This window comes from Vulpes vulpes, chromosome 8 (genome assembly GCF_048418805.1).
Source record: "Vulpes vulpes isolate BD-2025 chromosome 8, VulVul3, whole genome shotgun sequence".
In the NCBI taxonomy this organism is placed as follows: Eukaryota; Metazoa; Chordata; class Mammalia; order Carnivora; family Canidae; genus Vulpes; species Vulpes vulpes.
The window spans coordinates 30,490,846-30,515,049 of record NC_132787.1 but is presented as its reverse complement, the minus strand read 5'-3'; the positions used below and the strand labels follow the sequence as shown (position 1 = coordinate 30,515,049).

Here is a 24,204-nt window from a genome sequence, read left to right as displayed (position 1 = left end):
CTCCCATCTCATTCCATGTTGGTTACTTAAGTGCTAAGCCACAGCAGCTACTCTTCACTGTGGCTTGAAACTGAGGCACTGATAAATGAGAGCAGTAGTCTGCTACTACTGTAGTAACTGTCAAACTTTGCACTGTCCCGAAACAAAACTTTACATTGAATGAAGCATGCTTGCTATGGGTAGAAAACTGATAATAAGAGCAATTTAAAAATTACTCCCTACTTCAGTGTTTTCTATTATAAGTGAAAGTCATCTAAATAGATTCCAATCAAAAGCAAATGTATGTTAAAAAAGAACAGAGGAAAAACTAAACAAGAAAACTGTTGTTTAAATAGGACTAGTCATGACTTTAGGCAAAACTAAACCACTCAATGAACCTATCAAAGGTGTAATTTCAATAAGATTCTATAATATGAAATATAAGCCTTTGTCCTGTTTTTAACAATGACAAATGAATGCTTAATTTTAATTTATTCTCTATGAAAATAGACCCCAAACTAACAAGATACCTTATTTTAAATTTCAGCTTCACAAAAATCTGAAAGAAAAGGCCAACACAACTCACAGTACATCATAGGAAAAAAATAAAACATAATCCTGATTTTACTAGCAAATTTTTATGTCTCTTAAGGTTCACTCTAAATTTTAGCAAACATCAAAACATCTTACTTCAACACGGTATTGGGATATATCAGACACACTGCTGACACTGTCTCGAGCATAATTCTTCCTTTGTTCTGAAAGAGAAGTTGAAAAAGCCATTATTTACCCACTAACAGGCTAAAGTTCATGTATCAGTGCCTTGTGGCCATCTCTAAAACTAGTCTATCTTACATATAAATACAGTAGCTGACAAGTCACCATTGTGCGGTGTATCTGAAAACACTTATTATTCACATTAAATGAAAAAACCAACAGAAAGTTCAAATGATATGCAAGAACAATTTGACCCAATATAAATTTTCAGAATCCCAAAGGTAAAATCTAGATTATTAATGTACGAAAAAGAGTTATTCAATCTGAGAGTTTTATTAATCCTTTTAAAGATCGTAACAATACATAAATGCCATAAGGGATATTATTAATATCCCTAAGGGTTTTATTTATCAGATTATCTACTGTTTCATACAAAGATAAAAACTGGCTTGTAACTCTCCTCTCTTAATATACTGAGGAAAAAACAGAACTGCAAATACTGTCATAGGTACTGTATTATATGAGTTAGACTACATTATCAAAATAATGGCCACTACAAGGAACATCTTTCACAACATCTGAACTATGGAGAGTGTCATAGGAGATTCAAAATATGATTTAATCATACTGATTGCCATTAAACTTTAACAGTTTTCACACAACTAAGTACAGAACAAACAAATGTGATATCAGAATTGTAGATATCAGTTGTTAGAGCATTAGGTAGAAAGTTACTGCACCACACTATATAAAAAGCAAAGATGAACCTTTATTTTCTTTTGTAAAATGCTGCAAAACCAAAATAAAATATAAAATACGTGGACCCAATATTTTGTATCTGTTGCTTTCTAATCAAGTAACTTGCTTATTTGTAAATTCAGAGATACCTTATTCTTTCTAAAGCAGAATGCTATGATGAAAAAGAATTCTAAGTAAGAACTAGAAGATTATTGATTCTAGCTTTGGCTCTGTCACTAAGTAGGACACTAAATTAGGGCAAGATGCTTAGCTATGGACCTCAGCACTCTTATTATAAAATAAAAGGGTTAAACAAGATCAAACCTCAAGACTCCTACAGTACTAATATTCAGACACACACAGACACAAACACACATGGGTACATGCACACACACATGCACTTCTCAGCTTTCCTGATATCTGTTTTTCAAATATCTGTTTTGCCTGATATCTGTTTTTCAAATATAAACATGTTTCTTTCAGTTAATACAGAAACTTTAAAAATTTTCCTACAACTTCAGAAGTTGAAAAACTCTGCTGAACATGATAGCAAAGCACATACAAAAATATAAAGTACATATACAGATTTAGAATGTTTAAAGAATTTAAAACTCAGATAAATTGTTTCCCAATACATACGAAAGTAATTATCTTCTCTTATATTAACCTTAAAACTTAGATGAAAAATACCCATACTCCTTATATTACATCAGTTTGATATTATTCCAGTATATTCTATTTTTGCTTTTGCAGCATTAAGTTACTTAAGAGAAATAGACACACTACAAAATTCAGTATCTTCTACCTTTCTTTTTTTGTTTGGATGATGACCTGAAGAAGTATGATCCATCTGTTCCTACCAAAATAATGTGATCAAAAAGAAAGATCTGGTTTCACCTTAAATTTTCTATTCCAATGTAACAAAATGTAACTTTCACTTACATGACTGTAATCTACATATTAAAAAATAAACAACTATGATATTTTTATTAGCTGAGAATTAACGTGAGTAAAAAAAAAAAGTAATTATTCTCAGGAGAACCACTGAAATGTGAAATATATAACTAAGGAACACATCTGATAAAAGCATTTTAGAAATAATCACTATTTCAGAATTACTGGTATCACTTCCTAGCACAACTCTCTATGGCAGACTCAGAACATGAAGGTGGTTCTGTTTCCTATGGTCTGACGGAGACAGCAAAAGAAATGGCAGTGGTTGCCATGGTATCTAGTTGTGATATGGCAACCCCAGGACATTCAAATGCTTCACAGTCTTTCAGATAAGTGATTGGCAAACACAATTGAAGTTCAACTGTATGTCTTGTAATTAAAGATTCTTATTATGAAGTAGTAAGAATTTGTTCTCCCAAACTTTCTAATATAGTTCCTTAATCTTATAGAAATGTATTTTATAAGTATTATAGAAAAACACTGCCTATTTGATAGTATTTGTAAAAAGCCATGACATTAACTGATCACTCAGATTACCTAGAAGATAGGTGCTATTTCTAATATACCAAATGAAGAATCCACTTTAGAAATTCTTAAACTGCTTTCTCTCCAATGCTACACAATAAATACAATGCATGTGTAACAAGAAATTACCTTTTAAAGATCCTGACAATAAATGCCATAAAATGGATTTATAAATAAACTAGTAGTTCTAGTGATTTAAGTCAATGAATAAATAAAGTTAATATCAACATTTTAATAGGACATTTTGCAAGAAAGTTCCTAAGAGGCAATTATGGTACATTTCTTTTTTATGAGAATCATATGTACTCTCAAGTACAGTTGTAAATAGTAATTATGCTCCTTAAGCTGAAAATCTCACCAAAAGCTTTAAAAAAGTATGAGAAATATAAATGAAGTTTTAATGATACTCAAGATGAAGTCTCTAATGACATTCCCCACTTTAACAATGGTTTTCAACCTTGGCCACACGCTAGAATGGACTTTGAGAAACAGTGCCTAGGTCTCACCTGCTAGAGATTCTAGAGTAATTGGCTTAGGATGTAGTTTTGGCATTGAGATTTATAAATGGCAATTCTATTGTGCAGTCAAGATTGAAAACCACTGGCCCAAAATCTGTATAAATGCCAACTCATCTATTACCCGCTACCTCTTTAAGTTGAAAATTTTTCTTTCCAGATTAAGAGTGTAAATCATGGTCTAACAGTGTATTAAGTAATAACAATCAATCTGACAGCAGTTCTTTGGGTTTCTTGTATTATAGGCGGCTCAACTCTCAATACAAAATCCTCAGTTTCTATCTCCTTATCTCTCTCAATCTGAATTGATTAGAGCCAGGAATAAACTTTATTTGGTTGCAGTACCACTGGTTGTGGTTTTACTGTTTTTCCTACTAGTTTTTATACTACAGACCAGAATATACAAACCCATTTCTTTAAATGAAATTAGGTGAATTCAGTAACCAATGATGAAAATTCTTTACACATTATTTTAGCATTATTGAATTGATATGCTGCTGCAAAACATGAGAATCAACTTCCAGATTGGGAACATTAAATTCAGGTTTAAGACTTTGGGTAACTATGATACATCAATGTAGGTTCATCAATTATAACACATGTACTACTCTGGTGGGGGCTGCTGATGGTGGAGGGCTATACATATGCAAGGTGGTATATGGGAAATCTCCATAGCTTCCCTTCAAATTTACTATGAACCTAAAACTGTAAGTCTTAATTTTTTTTTAATGTAGGTTTTGGGGTGCCTGGGTGGCTCAGTTGGTTAAGTACCTGACTTTTGATTTCAGCTCAGGTCTTGATATTGGGGTGGTAAGATCAACCCCCAAATTGGGCTGTGCATTCAGTATGGAGTCTGCTTGAATTTCTCTCTCTCCCTCTACCCCTCCCCTCCCCCTGTCTCTTTCAAAAATAAATAAATAAATCTTTTGAAAAAGGGACACCTGGGTGGCTCAGTGGTTCAGCATCTGCCTTTGGCTCAGGATATGATCATGGGGTCCTGGGATTGAGTCCCACATCAGGCTCCCTACAGGAGGGCCTGCTCCTCCTTCTGCTTATGTCTCTGCCTCTCTCTGTGTCTCTCATGAATAAAAATATAAAATCTTAAAAAAAATGTCGCTGTCATTTGCCTCACTTAGTACAATAGCAATTATAACAATACACAAGTCTCAGTATTTAAACATAATTCCCCAACAACAACAAAAAACATAATTCCCTTTTGTCTATACTGCTGTTTATGCATACATGGCAAGATGGCAAGACTTGTAAAAGCTAATATTCAGGGGTGCCTGGGTAGCTGTCAGTTAAGTGTCCTTTTAAAATTTTAAAAAATTTTTAATGTTTTTTTAAGGATTTTATTTATTAGTTTTACTGGCCTATTCAACAAATTCTTGATAACTTATCCCATGAGGAGAAAAGAAACTTTAAAATTTTCAGGTAAAGTGGGAAAACTGCCAAACTATCTTTTTCAGTCACAAAGAACTAACACATTCTACAAAGTTGAATTGTGACTCTAACATTGCCTAACTTGCTGATAATAATTATGGCCATTTACTTCTTAAGAGTTAAAAAAAAATGTTCTTAAAAAAGAAGGATTGAATGTTTTCCCCAAGTAAAAGACACCTTGTAAATGATTAGGATAAAGAAACGAGAAATGGGTTTTAATTCCTGAATGCCATTTTAATGTATAAGAGATTGCCTGGGCTTCAATTATGACAGTTACACAAAGAGATGAACTCCCAACCAAGATCAGAAAATAGAAAAGGACAGGAAGAGAAGATAGGTACAAAAGGAAAATATGTGGGGTATATATCTATTAAGAAAAATTCTACATTCAGGAATATTACTATGAGAGATAAATCAAGCACTATGTAAAATATACAGAAAAGTTTACAGTAAAGTCAATTATTCAGAAAATAATTGTATGGTTTACAGATTACTTATACTCAATTATTATACTCAATTCTTACCTCCTTGAAAAGAAAAAAAAATAGAAGGAACACAAAGATATTTTTCTCCTTGCTGACTTCATAAAAAAGTTCGAACTTAAGGGTGAGCCTGGAGACAGTGCCTATCATATTTATCCAGTACAACAAAACAAATCTAAAAGTTACTATAAATGTCGGTAATGACAACAAAATATTGCCAAATGGTCATTATGTGAAACTTGAGTTTTTCTGGATAAGGGATGACTTTAAACAGCTGATTATTTAAATGGGTATATTACAAATTCGGCAATATCTAATTAAAAGAGAAGCTATTTTTCTAGGAAGTTCAGCTATGCAGAACACAGCAAAGCCCACACTTAAATAAGTTCTCTGAGGAATAGACAGATGTCATAAGGTCTATACATTGAAACTTGCACATTTTAATATGTAGACCTTAATGAGACTCTCAATTCCCCACTCAGAACCTATAGACTCTACTTAAGATTTTCTATGTAGTTTTTCAGCCCATACATATCAGAAGCAATGTTGGAAGAAGGCATGTTAACAATAGAAAAAGTAACAGGCATGGGACACAGCTACATGGAAAAAGCAACCACAAATATTCAAAAGGGAAAAGATTTTGAATGATTTGGTGTAAAGGTAAAGAATACAGCCTATGAGCACACCACAGCACACAAGCTAGTGTGACTGATGATCCTGAGTCATCAACAAGGGATTACAGGCGCCACACCCTGATGGAAGGGAATGTTTAATATATTTTACAAGTGCTTCCTTAAAAATAATGCTAAATTTTAGTGCTTAAAGACTTTAACAAGCAGGCCAAGCTAGAAAAAATAAATTTTTCAACTCCCTCATAACAGTAGCGAAATGAAATGTTACTGTCATGAGATATGTGAAGGAAATGAAATTAATATTTATTTTCTATTTTTTTACATTGTCAGGGATTTTGATGATGTAGAGCTTCTCACATGCTGGCTTTTAAATTTCTTATATCAAAATGAAGAAATGACAAAATAGGGTTATTAGTCTGCAGTATATTTTAACTGCTTTCCTTGAATAAACACATCTAAAAGAAACAAATGTATTGGAATAATTGTATTGTTCACAATGCATTTACTGCGTTTATCAAAAAAAATATTTCTGGTAATATCTGGAATATAAGCTTAAAAATATGATGAAGATTACCCTTTGTTCTTGTCCAAGTACCACTGCAATTACACATATAATATTTGGAAGTAACATCAAAATATTAAATTTGAGGGCCCAGACATAAAGTGACTCTCCCATACTTCTCCTCAATGCCATGACAGGCTCATTATTTCTATTTTCTCATATATACTTACCACAATATTATTACCATGTTTATTTGGTAGATGAGGAAACTGGAGCCAATCGGTTAAAATCATTTGCTCAAAATGGCAGCCCCTTTGGTAGAAGTGCCATGATTCAGGCCCAAATTAGTTGGCCCTCAAAACCCATGCTACCTCTCTGAGACTAAAATTACTGAGTTACTGAAGCAATCTGGAGGGCACATTATGGTGTCAGACCTGAAAAATGTTCTCTTGAAAAAGACAAGCTGTGTGCAGCTCTAGATGCAGTATCTAACCCGTGGCCATGTATAAAGAACAATGGTCATTACTGTAAAACTCATGTTCTAGTGCACCAAATAGTATCTTCATATCCCAAAGAAGTTCATGTACCATCCAGGAAAGAAATTAATTCTTAAAAGATTTATTCTATGCGTTTAATCATTGTGAAAAGAGAAATTTTAAAGAAAATGCATACATTGTGATAAATTACATTAAAAATCTCTCCTTTATCAACTCCCTAGTTAAAAAAAAAAAAGTTACAACTTGAGACTGGGCAGCTAAATACTCAATGTTAACTAACTACAGTTGGAACTTTAACTACAACTTACTTATTGCAAAAGTTTGCTCAAAATCTCAACATATTTTTCCCTGTCATTTATACCATTCATTCCATGGACATTGACTGAGAGCCCCTTTTGTGGGGGGAGGGGGGAGGATTAGATACAAAGAGGAATGAAACATGATCTGCAACTTCAAGGAACTTAAAACCTGCTTACTTCTAAGCCAAATACATTTGCTAAGGCTTCTTTCTTCCTTATAAATATCTCTTGGATTTGTCCCCTTTCTTTCCCTCTCTTTATATCCTCAGTTTTACCTATACACTGGTTTATCTTTGTCACACTACACAAAACTCACATTTTCTTACAATCAAGATTTTTTTTTAAAGTTATGTGACTCAGATCACCTCATCTTAGAAAGGAGCCTCAGCTTGTTCTATAGCTCAAAAGGGGATAACAGAAATTTACTGCTTATAGGCTGAAGATTTTCTTTTTTGTTTTTTAAGATCTTATTTATTTATTCATGGGAGAGACACAAAGAGAGAGAGAGAGAGAGAGATCAGCAGAGACACATGCAGAGGGAGAAGCAGGCTCCACGCAGGCAGCCTGATGTGGGACTCGATCCCGGGTCTCCAGGATCACACCCTGGGCCAAAGGCAGGCACCAAACCACTGAGCCACCCGCGCTGCCCTAGGCTGAAGATTTTCAATCCTCGGGTCTATGATTTTATGAACGTGCTCCTAACACAAAATAAACATTAAAATTTGCAGATGAATTCTACTTTTTATCCCTTTCCCCTTTCTCAGCTGAGTATAGATTTTTGGATATATGGTATTTGTGAGACAATCAATACTTTTCTCCTTAACAAAAGTCTTAGGACTATTATTTAGATGTGTGACTTACCTATTTCCACCCATACTCATCATATCCATCCTCAATACTTCTATGAGTGGCCCAAGACAACAGACCTTTTACTCCCCCGATTACAAAACTTCAGTGGCTAGGCATTCCCTATAAACAATGTCCAAATTCCTAAGTACGATTCTTCCCACTGTGGTCCATGTTTATATTTCTAATCTTATTTCCCAATGCACCACCTTGCACCCTCCAGTTAAGACCAAACTGTTGGTAGTTCATTCACTTATATTCATTCTACAAGTACTTACTGAGTGTAAATTATACATTAGCCACTGTGCTATGCTTGGGGAATGCTGAAGTAAACAAGGCAGATAAGGCTCAACTTCACAGAGCTTACAGTCTAAGTTTACAAAGGGTTCATACTGCTGTTTACAGCACTCATGAGCCTCCCAAATGTCTGGAGCACACCACTTACATTTCTGAGTTCAGCTCAAGGCTTAACTCCTCTAAGAAATCCCTTCTGACTAGACCACCCTCACCCATGCAGAAGAACTGCCCATGCCTACTGCACTTCACACACTGTTATCTAAACTTATTTAGCTCATTATTATAACAATGCATTTACTAGTTTACCTCACCAAAAGAGTGCATAAGCAATGACCATGTCTTATTCAACTCTATGACTGAAGAGACTGCGTAGAAACAGTGACTATGAAGACCTTGGCCTGGCACATGGAAGTACTTAATGAATATCTGCCTAGAAATGAAAGACTGAAGAAATTATTTTATTTTTGGAAAAAAAATACAAACCAAAAAATCCCTTGTCCTTTTGCAGTTCCTTTAAGTCATTCTCTAGACTGTTAGTCCCTTAAAGTCAAGAACCATTTATTACTAACTGAATTTAAATAAAATATTTTTAAAAAGAACCACATATTACTAGCTCTGTTCTGTGTACATATTAATCACAAAATAAGCCTTTGTTGAATATATTCTCTGGATCTACAATTCACAACTACTAGGACATGGTAAGGATGTCATAATATAGCACTAGACAAAACTGAAACCAACACTAATTAGAGTGTTATGGCCATAAGAAAATATATCCATGGATGTACAAAATTCATTTTATGAATATATAGTTTGAGTCTTGAGGCCTAGTCACTCAATACACAGGCAGAAAAAGAGTCACAGAATCTTAGAATTTTTCATTCTTACCACAGCCAAGACACTGTAGATCCAGATAATGTTAAAAAAAAAAAAAAAAAAAAAAAAAGGAGAGCATTCTAAATTTATAAAGGGTGTTAGTTCCTACGGTAGATTGTAATAATGATATTCTCAACAATAATAGCAAATATATACACTACTTTCTGCTTGTAAGGCAGTGCTAGAAACATTTTACATGTACTAATTCATTTAATTCTCGTATCAACTCTATGAAATACGTAGCAAAATGAGGTATAAAAATCTTGTCCAAGATCATTCAGCTAATAAATGACAGACCTCATTTTGAGCCCAGGAAGTCTGGTTCCAGAGTCTTTGCTCTTAGCTACAATACTACTCTTAGTCTTTTAAACATAATACTATTTTTATTCTTTATAATTGTACAATAATGAAAGCTCATGCAGACCTTGTGAACAAAAGCATTTCCAAACATATGAGATATATTTCAGGAATCCTCAATTTATTTTTAGTAGTAACTTCTATTTTATACTAAATTTTAAAAATATATTATTTACACATGAGATAATCTATAGAGGACAAGAGAAGTTATAGAAGAATCAGGGAGAAAGCTTGCTGGTTTTTCAGTGCAGAAAGAAAGGATATATAACACTATTCAAAAGTTCAAGAGCTATAAGGAAGAAGTCCTGTCAACTGTCAGCCCACAATCAAATGGATCATTCATGAAGATCAAAAACCATATCACAGATAATTAGCTGGGAAAACCCACCTAAGGCACTGATGTCATCCAAAAGACTCCTTAGAAAACACTGCAATATGTTTATTTTACTTATTTATTTTTTAAAATTTTTTGCAATACGTTTCATTTATGGTTCTAAATTAGATGACAATAAGCAGAAGTCATGTCTTAGTAGCTTTTATAAAAACTCTTTTTTAAACAATCTTTATCTCTCACTATGTCACTCCAAATAATATAAACAAATCAAATTACAAATTTAATACACAATTCAGAAAATGTGGCTAGAAGTAGAATAATACCTCATCAAATAAACAAACATACCATAGAGGGCTTTTGCACTTGTTTTTGAACTGTGTTCTCTGTCCATTTGAGAAAATGTGGGTGATGATCCATAGCCACTGTAATAATAAAAAAAAAGGTCATTGTGCTGGGTTAAAGTCCAAAGTAAGCAATACAAATTCAAAACTACAAATAAAAGTCCCACGTACCACAATGTCTGTGTGCTTTTTAAAAACATATTGAGTTAATGCTAACTAGGTTTGTCAAAATGAGCCAGACCCTGCTCTGGTCAAGAAATAGAATGTAAGCCACACCATCCCAATATGAATTGACGTAGGTACAAATCACAGCCTCCTCTCAAATTCCAAGTCAGAACTCCAGGCAAGAAGATTCAATAAGGTTGAAACTATCTTAGAAGAGTTTAAGTTTGCCATACTAAATTGAATTGTGGGCAGTGATCCAGTCATAAAAAGAACTCAATGACTTAAGCTACAACGGAATAGACAATATTTTCACAAAAACTCAAAATGCAAAATAGTACTTTATCATTAAAATTGACCAGCTTTATCCAATTTCTGGCCTCTTGTAATATGATAGGTGAAGTAAACATATTACTTGAATTTTTAAAATTTATTCAGTAAACATTCACCCCAAAAATCTATTAGGATAAGGACTATGGCAAGGGACATGGTTCTGTTAATAAGACAAGTAAGTAAAATAGTTACAATAGAATGTGATATCTGGATAAAACTAATAGATATAACATATAAGATCAAAGAAGGATTAAATTTTTATCAGGATGTCCAAAAAGATTTCACTGCCAAATTGGCATTTCAGCAGAATATAAAAGGGTTGTGATTTCAAGTTATACCTGGAACTTCAAGGATTGTTTCATTTGCTTGCATGGTTTTTTTTGTTTTACACAGTGGTAAGTATCTTGACAGATTAGACCAAAAGACATTTAACTTTCCTCAATTGCCAGTATTTTATAAACAAAACATAATGCTCCAGAGAAACTGAAATCTCTGAAGTATATATTCAACCATGGAAAGCAATAATACAAAAATACCAGAACAAACTGTCTTCTATTAGATCACTGTCACTGAGGTTGATAATACTGATCCATCTTTTTCTTACCAGACATAGTAAATTTTTAATATTACCATAACTTAGAAATAGAAAAATATATATATATTTATGAATAAACTACATAAAGAACTGGAGTTAATCTTTAAAAATATTTAACAAATAAAATAAAATAAAACCCCAAATCAAATCCAAAAAGAAACCCAAGAGGGACACCTGGGTGGCTCAGTTGATTAGGATTCTGACTCTGGATTTCAGTTAAGGTCGTGATCTTGGGGTTACAGGATCAAGCCCCATATGGAGCTCTGCACTCAGAGCAGAGTCTGATTAAGGTTCTCTCCCTCTCCTGCTGCCCCTCTTCCTACTCATGTGCTCTCTATCTCTCTAAAATAAATAAATCTTTAAAAACAAAAAGAATCCCAACAAATTAAATATAAACCTCCCAACTTACTTCATTTGAGATGGATACATTCCAAAACCACTGGGATGGTTAGATATATGACCATTCATTGCAGTTTTCACTCCTGTGTTCTATAAAAAGAAAGAAAGATTAAAGGTAATAAAAAGGTCAAGACGTTTCAGTTCCAAGTTATTCATTCAACAAATGCATATCACTGCCAGGATGACAGAAATACAAAGATAAAGATCTCTACCCTCAAAGAGCTCTGCTGCCAGAAGTATAGATGGGGACAGAAACTAAAGATTCAACAAACATTTAACATTAGTGCACTAGAAGTATAAGCAAATTAGGCAAGTAAAAGAAAAATCTAAAATATAGTTCTGAATCCTCTCCATATATAAGGCATAACTGTATATTCTTCTCAAACTCATAATAAATTCTCAATTTTATAAACTGTTCCTCTGTTTATTGTTTCACTATCAAAGTTAATATAGGTCCGTTAACTTTAAAAATTTGACAACAGTAAAGTGCAAAATACAGAAAAATGCAAAGGGGAAAAAATACCACCCAGAGCCCTATCATTTAACAATCCTGTCATTTCCTCCGGTCTTTTTCTTGCATCAACTTTTTTTCTTTCTGCCTTCCTTCAAAGTACATTTGATAACATCCTATACATACACATTTGGATGCACCTTTTTTCCAAGAAGGTGTCCATTTACACGTTCCTTCTGCTTGTCATGAGAAAGCAATTTTTAAAGTTAACACCAGATATGTAACTTCAGAAAACATTTTTAATATGTTACACAAATTGAACAAGTTTCTTCAAATCAGATGAGTAAAACCTCCTCTTCTAAATCCAATGACCTTTTCTTTCTTTGTTCTCCAAGATACTACTGCTTACACCTAATTTGTTTCTATTTACTCCTGGATACTTAGGCCTTCTTGGGTTCTGTGACACTAAACAATATTGGATCTTATCTTACTTTTCTTACTTTTGTATATATTATATTATTATGCCTTCTCAAAGCTGAGAGGTAGGTAGGGCACATCATAGCTTTATTATAAGACAAAGTCAAAGGGAGCAGTAGAATTAACAACTACTGATTGACTATTACGTATCAAATAATATGACTGATACTTCCAAGGTGAACAAAACACAGTCCCAGCTTTGGGCCAATAGTCTAGGGGAAAAACAGTCACTTAGTGAATAAATATGAAATTAAAAGTTGTTGTTTCTATTACAAAGGGTGATTTGGGGGTCCATTATGATAGGGAACTTCATTCAGATTAGGTGGCCACAGAAAGCCTACATAAAGAAATTATATTCAAGACCAGTAACTTCAAATTAATTCTTTCTCATTCTTCAGATCTCAGTTCAATCACAAAGTCCTCAGGGAAACTGTAACAGACCTCCCTGAAGAGATAAAAGCCCACTATCAGACATTCTCAGACTCTAAACAGTTTTTCAAAGTACTTTCTCAGACTATAACAATTTGTCAAAGTACTTATCACAGTTATAATTCTTAATTTGTTTAAATTAATTCTTCCCTAGACTAGAAGTTCCATAAGGGCAGAAACTTTGGTTTAATGATGCTGTTTCTTAAACAGTAAGAACTGTACTAGGCATAGAATAGGTGTTAATTAAATATTTATTCAAAGAAAGAAAAAAAGAAGGAAAGTCCATGTCCCACTTTTGAAAGACTTTACTTCATTCTTTTCTTTTTTAAGATTTTATTTATTTATTCATGAGAGAGACACACACACACAGAGAGAGAGAGAGAGAGGCAGTGACACAGGCAGAGGGAGAAGCAGGCTCCATGCAGGGAGCCTGATGTGAGACTCGATCCCAGGTCTCCAGGATCACGTCCTGGGCTGAAGGCGGCACTAAACTGCTGAGCCACCAGGGCTGCCCAACTTTCTTGCATTCTTAAGGATACAAAATTATTCATATGAAACACATAATAAATAAGCCCCAGTCTATGTGGCTCTATTTTAAATTTACTAAAGAGATTCAAAGGGAAAAGCTAGGCTAACTGCCATAATTTTTGGAGGGGCTGAGACTTGACCTAGTTCTTAAAGAATAGTTAAGGATTTATAAAGGTCCTCAAAACACTTAAGTTTAATTCAAGCTTTCCCAACAGCCCTGCCTATATTTACCCACACCTTAGAAGCAAATTTCTAAATTAAGGAACAAAGAAATATTGACCTCTCCCTGATTTACAAAATTACATTAATTTACAGTATTATCACATTTATAATTTTTTAAAATATTTTATTTATTTATTCATGAGAGAAACACAGAGAGAGGGGGTGGGGAAGCAGAGACACAGGCAGAGGGAGAAGCAGACTCCTTGCAAAGAGCCTGATGTGGGACTCGATCCCGTGACTCCAGGATCACACCCTGGGCCAAAGGCAGGCGCTAAACCGCTGAGCCACCCAGGGATCCCCTATTATCACATTTACAAAATTACATTCCATTTATATTACATTGTTGTATTGTTTTTGTTGTTACTGTTGTTTGATCTCCTTCCATTTATACTTGGATATGATTAGTAGTATACAGGTAAACCAGTCCTCTGGGGAAAAATTAAATCCTAATTTGTAGTGCTTATTGACTTCCATGGTATAAATATTTCCACTATGGTTCATCTCAAGCTATCAATACTTTTACAGCAGCTTAAAAAATTCCTAAATATCTCAGAATTGGTTCTCATACACCTTAGGATCCAAACAGAGCACATCATTGTTACATTCTAGAATTTGGGCCAGGACAGAGGCCTGGAATAACATTCTGGATCTGGAGCCCATGGCTAGACACAGTCATTCATAGAAGCCTGGATCTCTATTTTGGCACTAACTAGCCTACACAAGTCAATTAAGCTTCTGTCTTAATTTTCTCATCAGTATAATAGAGATAATTCAATTCTTGGATCTTTCTAAGTCACACGGCTAGTGAAAAATCAAATGATGAATGTGTAAGTTTCTCCTAAAGTTTTTTTTTTTAAGTACTCTTTCAAAACAAGCTGGTTCATTCAGTATATAAATTAGACCCCCAGGGTTTGTACTGATTTCGATCTGGTTTGCATTTTTAAAAAGTGGCTGGTTTTAATGATAAGTGAGAGCCACAGCATCTCATCCTTTTCATGTTTAATTCTTCATGACAGTCAAATGAATGTGTGGTTTGTGTTTTGTTTTTAAACAGTGATCTGTCAGAATAAGAGAATATTAGAAAAGGGAATAGAAAACGTCAATTTGCTAAATTGAATTTTAAATATAGAAACTTTTCCTATTTGGGAATCACATTGTCACTTGTAACAGACGCTCAGGTTTGTAGTATGGAGTTTTCAAATATTTAAATATAGCAATTAGGGTGCACACCTTGCAAAGGAAACAATTACAAATTCTTGGTTTTCCTTCACGCTTTTAAAAGACATATCCCCATTATAGCCACATAGACCATATATGTAGTATAGAGGAACCATCACGTCTTACTAAAAACATTAAGTGTTTTCATTTTTATTAACTGTTAAGCAAAACAACTTAAAACTAAGGAGACAAACATTTTCTTTATCACTTTACAGTGTCACAAATTCAGTTAACTCTACTAAATTAACTACTTAATACTAAAAGTGTACACTAAAACTATCATAATAGCTTCCACAGATTTGAAATTACAGTTTCTTTCCTTATAAAAACACACTATGCCTTATAAAAACACTTTTACCTTATAAAAACACTTTTACCATAACGATTATAATTTTCTTATTTTCTACAGAAAATAACATTCTTCAGCCAGTAGAAAGATTAAAATGGTATATTTAAGATTTAAGCTAAGCACACCAAAAATGGTAAGCACTAAAATTTTCAGTGTATTTACATTGTATTTAGAATCTTTGAAAATCACTATAAGCAGAAATAAATGAAGCTATCTATAATAGGGCAAAACCAGAAAGTTAAATTTGTATTAGAAAGTGTTAAGATCTGAAATATAAATAAATATTTAGATTCTCTTTCCTTTTCTTGACCCTGCTGGCATATAGTATCAATTTTCCACCTGATGAATGAGTATATAGTCATTAGGCACCCTCTCAATCTGCCTACCAAATAAGGAGTAGCTCCCTGTATACTGAGCTGCCCTCAAAATAACTTGTTCTCTCAGAAAATGTCAGACTTTTTATGGGGTGCCTGAGTGGTTCAGTTAAGTGTCTGCCTTCAGCTCAGGTCCCAGGGTCCTGAGATCCAGCCCAGTATCTGGCTCCCTACTCAGCGGGGAGTCTGCTTCTCTGTTGGTTTCTTCCCCCCCAACCCCTGCTGTGCTCCTTTTCTCTCTCTTTCTCATCCTAATAAATAAATAAAATCTTTTTTAAAAATTCTAAAAAAAAAAGAAATGTCAGACTTTTTAAAAGTTTTTGTTTGCTTATTTAAGTTTGTCAGAGTGTCTTGAAGTATCTCTACTTTGATTTTCAATTTAACTAAATCCATAATCTTTGTCTAAATTATAACCAATGGCAGTAGAGGATGGCAGGGGAAATGTATATTGTCATTATCATTTAGGGTTTTAACTAAAAAAAAAAAATCACTGAACTTTAATTTTTAGCAGTGCTCTGTGACATTTACCAGGGATTGTACTTAAAACATAAAAACACAAAGAATTTATTTTAAACCTTCTGAAGCATCACATGTTCTGTCTCCTGTAGTGTCTTCTAGAGCAGTCATTAAAGATTTTATTTGAGAGAGAGACAGAGAGGGCGTGCACACGTGTGAGACAGCATGAATGGGGAGGGGCAGAAGGAGCAAGCAGGAGAAGCAGACCCCCCTGGCCAAAAAGGGGGGGCGCCAGGCTCCATCCCAGGACTCCAGGATCATGACCCAAGCTAAAGGCAAGAAGCTCAACTGCTCAAGCTGAAGGCAGATGCTCAACCACTCAACCGACTGAGCCACTCAGGTTCCTCAAGCAGCCACTTTTCAATATATGTTACCAGTAATGTCAGTACAGTAGTCATTGTCTATTTCTCTGTCCCTTGGTCTAACATTTAGTAATAAAGAATTTGTGTGTGTGAATAAACTTGGGAAACTAATAAGTACATTAAACTGTTATAGGAATAGAAATAATAATGATGCTGCGCCTGCTGCTGGTGGCCATGATCTGTGTAAGTATCACAATTTCTAGGCCATATGGAAGCACAGTATTTTCTCAATATCAATCAAGAGTAAATCTGTGCCTTTAAATCAACACATAGTAATCACCTAAATAATTATTTAGATTCCTCTTTTTTTTTAATAATGCTGAGAAAATTCTTAGGCTTATGTATAAGTTAGGACAATTTGGGGGCAAATCTATATTCAATCCAGAATGTTTTCTATTCCTTATCTAACATTCACATTAATTTCTGATGAAATATTATTTTCCAATCTCATAGATGAAGAAATTGAGCTAAAGAGACTAGGTGCCACTTGCATGAGATGCTAAAACTTTAAAAAATCATATAGTTCCATGAATGACCACAAGGAACATTCTGTTTATCAGATAATCATAAACAGAGAATTAAAATGGGGGAAAAAAATGACATTCCATTAGCCCCTACTTCATATGATAGTTTAGAAATCTCATCTCATTGCATCCTTAAAACAACCTTTTGATGTAGTTATTAGCTCTATTTTGTAGATGAGATGACAGTCTCAAGTAAGTTAAAACATCTGCCTAAGTGGTAACACAAGAAGCTAGAATTTGAAATGTAGGGGTCTACTTAGGTGCAGATTTATTTCAGTGACTCCAGTACAGTCCTGTAAATGGATTTTCTCTTCCTTATGATTATTTTAATAACATTTTCTTTTTTCTAGCTTACTTTACTGTACTGAATAGAGTAATACATAAAACCTAAAATATGTGTTAATCAACTATTTATGTTATCAGTAAGGCTTGCAGTCAACAGCTACTAATAGGTAAGTTTAGATGAAGTCAACAGTTATATGATAATTTTCTAACAAATAAAGAAATTTTCCAATTGCTGGGGGTTGTTGTCCCTAACTTCCATGTTGTTCGCAGGTCAAGTGTATCAAAGTGAGTCTTCTGAGTAATTCACTCACATGTAAGTAGTATGTGATACCCATAAATTTACCTGGATCATTTGCATTTCTTTCATTAAAATTAAGTACCTATTTAAGGGGGGGGGTGGAATCATAGCCTCCAATTTAGCTGGAATCTTCCAATAAAAATAAAAATACGATAGGAAAGGGAACTAAATTCAGAGAAGAAACTGTCTTAACTCTTCTTTATTACCAGGCCCCCTATCCCAGTGAAGCATACCATGGGGTTGGGTATTGGGAGAAATAGTAGTAGGATCAGATCTTGAACTATTTTTTCAGCAAAGTGTCCACTAAACTTCATAAGTGACATGAGGAATTTTAACAAATCTCCACTTATTTACTCATGGTATATTTAGTTATACAAGGTATATTTTTTACATATACCTTGCCTATATAGGCTAGAAAAAACCTTTTATCAAAGTGTTCATCTACCTGATTGCATTATTTCCACAATTCACAATGGCCTTCCAGTCAGCCTTATATACTGACTGTTGTAATAAACTGACTTTTAAAGGAGCATATGCTTTATCAGTGGAAGTTCCTGATTTAATCATCCTATGACATAATTAATCAGCAAATGCAAGCCTTGGTGCCTGGTCACCACCATCACACCCTTAAAGTGCCACACCCTGTCATTTACTCCATTACATGACTATCGAGGTCTCATTAAAACTGCAGCTAAATTTGTTTTTGATTTTTTTGTAATCAACTTTTTAATTTTTGTATCACTTTATATTTAAAGAAAAGTTGTGAAAATAGTACACAAAGTTCTTGCATAACCTGCACCCCATTTCCTTATTGTTAACATCTTGCTTAGCATGATGAATTTGTGACAATTAATGAACCAATATCAATATTTTATCAACTAAAATCAATACTTTATTCAGACTTCCCTCACTTTTTTACCTAATTTTTTTTTTTCTGTTCCAGGATCCTATCCACAATACCACATTGCATTTAGTTCTCATGTCTCATTAGGCTGCTCCTCTACACTGTGACCATTTCTCATGTTCCCCTTGCTTTTGATAACTATATTAAGTTTTTTAGGGCTTCCATAACAAAGTATCACAAACTGGGTGGCTTAAACAACAGAAACTTAATCTCTCACAGTTCTGGAGCCTAGAAGTCCAAAATGAAATGTCAGCAGAGCTAAGCTCTCTCTGAAGGCTACAAGGAGGAATCCTTTGTTTTCTAACTTCCCATAGTTGCTGGTAATCCTTGGCTTATAGATGCATCACTCAAACCTCTGCTCTGTCTTCATATGGCCTCCCCCAGGTATCTATCTATATCCGAATTTCCTTCTTCTCATAAGGACACCAGTCAGTGGATTGGGTCTACCTCAATCCAGTATGACCGCATTGTGATTCACTGGCAAAGACCCTGTTCAAAGGAAGTCACATTCTTAGGTACAGGGTGGTAGGACTTGAGCATCTTTTTGGGGGACACAATTCAACCTGCAAGAATGACCTTGATAGCTTTTTTTTTTCAAAGATTTTATTTATTTCTTAATGAGAGAGAGAGAGAGAGAGAGAGAGAGAGAGAGAGGCAGAGACACAGGCAAAGGGAGAAGCAGGCTCCATGCAGGGAGCCTGATGCGGGACTCGATCCCAGGTCTCCAGGATCAGGCCCTGGGCTGAAAGCAACGCTAAACCACTGAGCCACCCAGGCGGCCGCCCTTGATAGCTTTTTGAAGAGTACTGTATTTTGATATTCTATGGGATGTCTCCTAATTAGGATCTGTCTGATGTTTTTCTATTGATTAGGCTGGAATTACAGGTTTTGGGGAGAAAGACTACAGAGATATGTGCCACTCTTACCACATCATATTAAAAGCCCATGCTATTAGCTATGACAATTTGTTTATGCTAACATTGCTCACTGACTGAAGTAGGATTCTCATCATGTTTCTCCATTAATAAAGTGACCTCTCTCATCACCACTCTACAGGCCTGTTTGGAAGAAGTCACTATGTAGCTCTTCCTTATGGGGTAGAGAGTTATGTTCCACCTCCTAGAGGAGGGAGTATCTGCATGAATTTTTGGAATTCTTCTGTATGGGAGATTTTTTTAACTAACAGAAAAGATGGAAAAACAAACAAGAGGGGATCTGATTCAGTCAAATAGAAACTCTTGATTATCCATCCCCTGTAAAACTCCTATTTCAGATGGTTCATACAAGATCTGAGTCAAGCTCCCATTCTGTGCTAGGTTAATATAATGCTTAGACAGGGAGAGAGAGAGATTGAGGCAATGAGAGAGATCATAGCCCTTAACACAAAACCTTGGCTAACATCACCAAAAGATTATTGGAATTTTAAAAAGTAAGCATTATCTAAGAAGTTCAAAACTGGGACATCTGGGTGGCTCAGCGGTTGAGCACCTGCCTTCTAAGTCCTGGGATCGAGTCCCACATTGGGCTTCATGCATGCAGCCTGCTTCTCCCTCTGCCTATGTCTCTGCCTCTCTTCTCTTCTCTTCTCTTCTCTTCTCTTCTCTTCTCTTCTCTTCTCTTCTCCCTCTCCTCTCCTCTCCTCTCCTCTCCTCTCCTCTCCTCTCTTCTCCTCTCCTCTCTCTCTCTCATCTCTCATCTCTCATCTCTCATGAATAAATAAATAAAAATATTTCTTTAAAAAAGGAAGTTCGGGGATCCCTGAGTGGCGCAGCGGTTTGGCGCCTGCCTTTGGCCCGGGGCGCGATCCTGGAGACCCGGGATCGAATCCCACGTCGGGCTCCCGGTGCATGGAGCCTGCTTCTCCCTCTGCCTGTGTCTCTGCCTCTCTCTCTCTGTGACTATCATAAATAAATAAAAATAAATCTTAAAAAAAAAAAATAAAAAAGGAAGTTCAAAGCTTCCCAGAAGCAAAAAGTTGTTAAGTGTGGATTTTTAGAAGAGGTAGAAGAATATTCACTATGGGTATTTTCTCCCAGAATAAAAATAAGTACGACTCTTTCTGCCAGTTCAGTTTTCAACTGAACACCTATCATGGAACAACATTTGGGAACAAGAAGTAAAGAAAACCATCCTACCTACCTCACCTCATCCCTACTCTCCAGTAATTTTTTTTCAAATATCTACTTTTTGAAAATCAGCCTTAAGGGTTAGTATTCACTGACATTCTATGAATGTTTTGGAAAGGTTCCAAAATGAAACTTTGTGTCACTAACTCAAAACAAAAACTACTGAGGAACTTAGGATCTCATATGATTATTTTTATTGTGAGCTATTCTTTTTCCATAGTCTTGCCATTAGCTAAATTAGTATAGTTCAACATATTTAACAAAGGCAAATAGATAAAGAGCCATCTGGGCCAGACATAACCCAGCTGGGTAGACAAGAAAATGTGTTCTAAAATCATCTTGAATGAAACTGAAACTCTTGAATTCAAGTTTCATTATGTTGTATTAAATGGCCTCTAAAAATAGTAAATCATAAAACCTTATAGGTACAACGAGAAGAGTTTTAACCCACGGATGAGATATAACACTTTAATATTTAACTACCCTGTTGCCACATGATTACCTTTCTCTGCATTACCTAGAGCAAAGGACATGAAGCAGTAAACAAAACACTGCTGGTGCTTCACTCTGCATTTTTGGTACAGCTCCTTAAGAGGATCAATGGTTTACAAACTGTACAACATATTTTTGTAGTAAATGGTTACAACCTACAAAGTGGCAAATGTCACCTTAAAGCAACTATTATCCTCAATTCATCCTACTTTTCTAAATCATAACTACATCTCCCCAAGATTATTATAAGTAAATAATGCTTAATTTCTAAACTATGCTGGACTTTAAGCAATGTAATTTTGTTTAAATGAAAGTTAAAAAAAGCCTTCTACTATAATATACGTCACCCACAAATTGCTTCCCAGTTATTTTATAAAAAGATGTTACTTTTCATCTCAACCTCATTTCTTTCTGTCTGCCATACTATCAAACTTGATTATTCTGATAAAAAGACATAGAGATATCATATTAAAAACTACTATTTCAATTTGTTCTATTTTCTCAAGATACATTTTTAGAGATCCAAATGTCAGCATAATGGTTATGTGGGGGCAGGTGTATCAAGTTGAACATCTATAGCTTTATAAGCTAACAGAAAGCTCATGACTGGATTAGTAAGGTAAAATTCTCTAATCATTCTTAACTAATCCTTATTCCTATTATTCCACACTGTTTAACAATTTTTTTGACAAAGATAAAAATACAATCCTTTCAAGATACTATTTTTTCCTTATTTTCAAAAGCAGAGGCAGTCCCAATATGCTGTTAGAAAGTGATTCAACAAAGAATAGTCAAAACAAAGCAAAAAAATCAATTCCAGTAATCATCTATATTTGGCTGAATATAAATATAACTTATTAACAGTCAGTGCTACTAAGAAAATAAATCCTAACAAAATCTTCCTTGAAAACTTTCCTATCTTACACAGAAATCTTAGGGGAGGGGGAAGAAAAAGTATATTTAGGAAAAGAACACATTGCAGGCACTGTTAGGACAGCATAGTATCATGTTTAAGGGAAGTCAGATTAGGAGTGGGTCTAGAAAACAAAATCACCTTCACAGAAAGGTTGAGCCAAAGAAGGCAACATAAAGACTTTTAGAAATGTATAGCACAGGAGGGCAGGGAAACATCAACAGGAGCATTTATAGTCCAATGTGGCAAGTAGAAGACAGAATGCAAAGTGGGCACCCTATGTTTGGGACGGGGTGGGAGGGTAGTCAGTTCATAAAAGCCTTCCTCCAGGCTGTGATGCATGACCTGAGTAAGCCAGAAGAGAGAAGAGCAAAGACAAGAGACAGTGTGGTACACTTAGTAAACCACCAGCAGTTCAGAGTCACTGGAGAGTAAGAGGTAGAACACAATGAAGCATGAAGCTGGTAATACAAGACTGCCTAGCACAGAGGGCAAACTTACATTTTTTTTTTTTTTTGAAGATTTATTCATGAAAGACAGAGAGAGAGAGAGAGAGAGAGAGGCAGAGACACAGGCAGAGGGAGAAGCAGGCTCCACGCAGGGAGCCTGATGTGGGACTTGATCCTGGCACTCCAGGGTCACACCCTGGGCCGAAGGCAGGCGCTAAACCTCTGAGTCACCCAGGGATTCCCTTTTTTATTTTTACTTTTTTAAGATTTTATTTATTCATGAAAGACACACACACACACACACACACACACACACACACAGAGAAAGAGAGAAAGAGAGAAAGAGAGGCAGAGACACAGGCAGAGGAAGAAGCAGCAAACTTACATTTTTATCAAATTTTGTTAGATCAAAATTCAGTTTCCTAACTATGTCCATGTAATTGCTATACACAGTAAATACTAAGATTACACTTCTTTCTTTTTACAATCTTGTCTTTAGAATAATCATCTTACCTTCAATCCTTAGTTTTCCTTCATTTTCATTGATTTCATCCCTTTACTCTCCACCAGAAGTAAAGTTTCCTTGCAATGCACTTAAACACAATCTATTTCCATGGTTATCTTTATCTTTCTGCAGGTATCTCTCCCTGATCTCTACGCCTTCCTGTTACAATCGGAACTGATTAATCTCTAGGTCTCCTACACAGCATTTACTGTGGTATCCAAATCAACATTATTCTATTCATTACTTTCATCTCCTCCCCTCTTAGATCCTATTTCCTGCATCCCCCAACTCTCTCTTCTTTACTTTTACTTTTTTATCTTGGAAGAGCAGAGACTTCAGAGTGTAAGAAAGTTAATTTCTGAAACTTCAAATGACTGAAAGTGTGCTTTTTCTACCTTCATAGATGACCGACCCATAGTTCGTCTTGGTTTCTGGTTCTATATTTGTAAATTATTTTTGCCCCAGAATTTGGAAGCTATTGTTCTGTCTTCAATGTCACTGCTGAGACATTAGGTGCCATTAGGTTTCTCAGTGGGCCATTTTTTTTTTTTTTTCCTGCAGTTCTGGAGTTTGGGAATCTTCTTTCCCACCTCCCCCCCCGCCCCCACCTCCACCATGTGAAATTTCGTGAATACACTGGTATAGGTGTTTTCTAAAGATGTGATATATTAGAAACTCTGTAGGTCTTTTCAAATATGAAAATCACTGTCCCTAAATTCTAGGAAATTTTCGTGATTTGCTTCTTCAGTTGTTTCTTCATGACATTTTCTAAAACTTTACTTTTCTAAAAAATTATATTGTTCTATTCTGAGGACTGAATCTCTAATGTTATTGCCTTTTCACTTTTGTTTTTCATTTCCTGGTATTTTTGTTCTACTTTCTGGGTGGCTTTCTTAACATCATCTCCAAAAATAATTTAAAATTTTTCAAATCTTCTATCAATTTTCAATTTTTAGGAG

General features: G+C 34.9%; 1 protein-coding gene across 15 annotated transcripts in view; it reads right to left on the bottom strand.

The window, feature by feature from the left end:
- Positions 1–24,204, bottom strand: part of EPS8 (EGFR pathway substrate 8, signaling adaptor) — a 174,986-nt gene that overhangs the window by 54,955 nt on the left and 95,827 nt on the right. For 10 of the 15 annotated variants that reach the window (XM_072765956.1, XM_025995170.2, XM_025995164.2 and 7 more), the window contains 3 exons: positions 11,834–11,913; positions 10,339–10,415; positions 670–737 (listed from right to left, as the gene is read on the bottom strand). In XM_072765956.1, coding sequence (XP_072622057.1) covers positions 670–737; positions 10,339–10,415; positions 11,834–11,892 — 204 coding nt within the window. In that variant the 5' untranslated portion in view covers positions 11,893–11,913. Of the gene's footprint in view, positions 1–669; positions 738–2,239; positions 2,291–10,338; positions 10,416–11,833; positions 11,914–24,204 lie in introns of all 15 variants that reach the window. The other 5 variants (XM_072765953.1, XM_072765954.1, XM_072765957.1 and 2 more) reach the window with 1 other exon arrangement.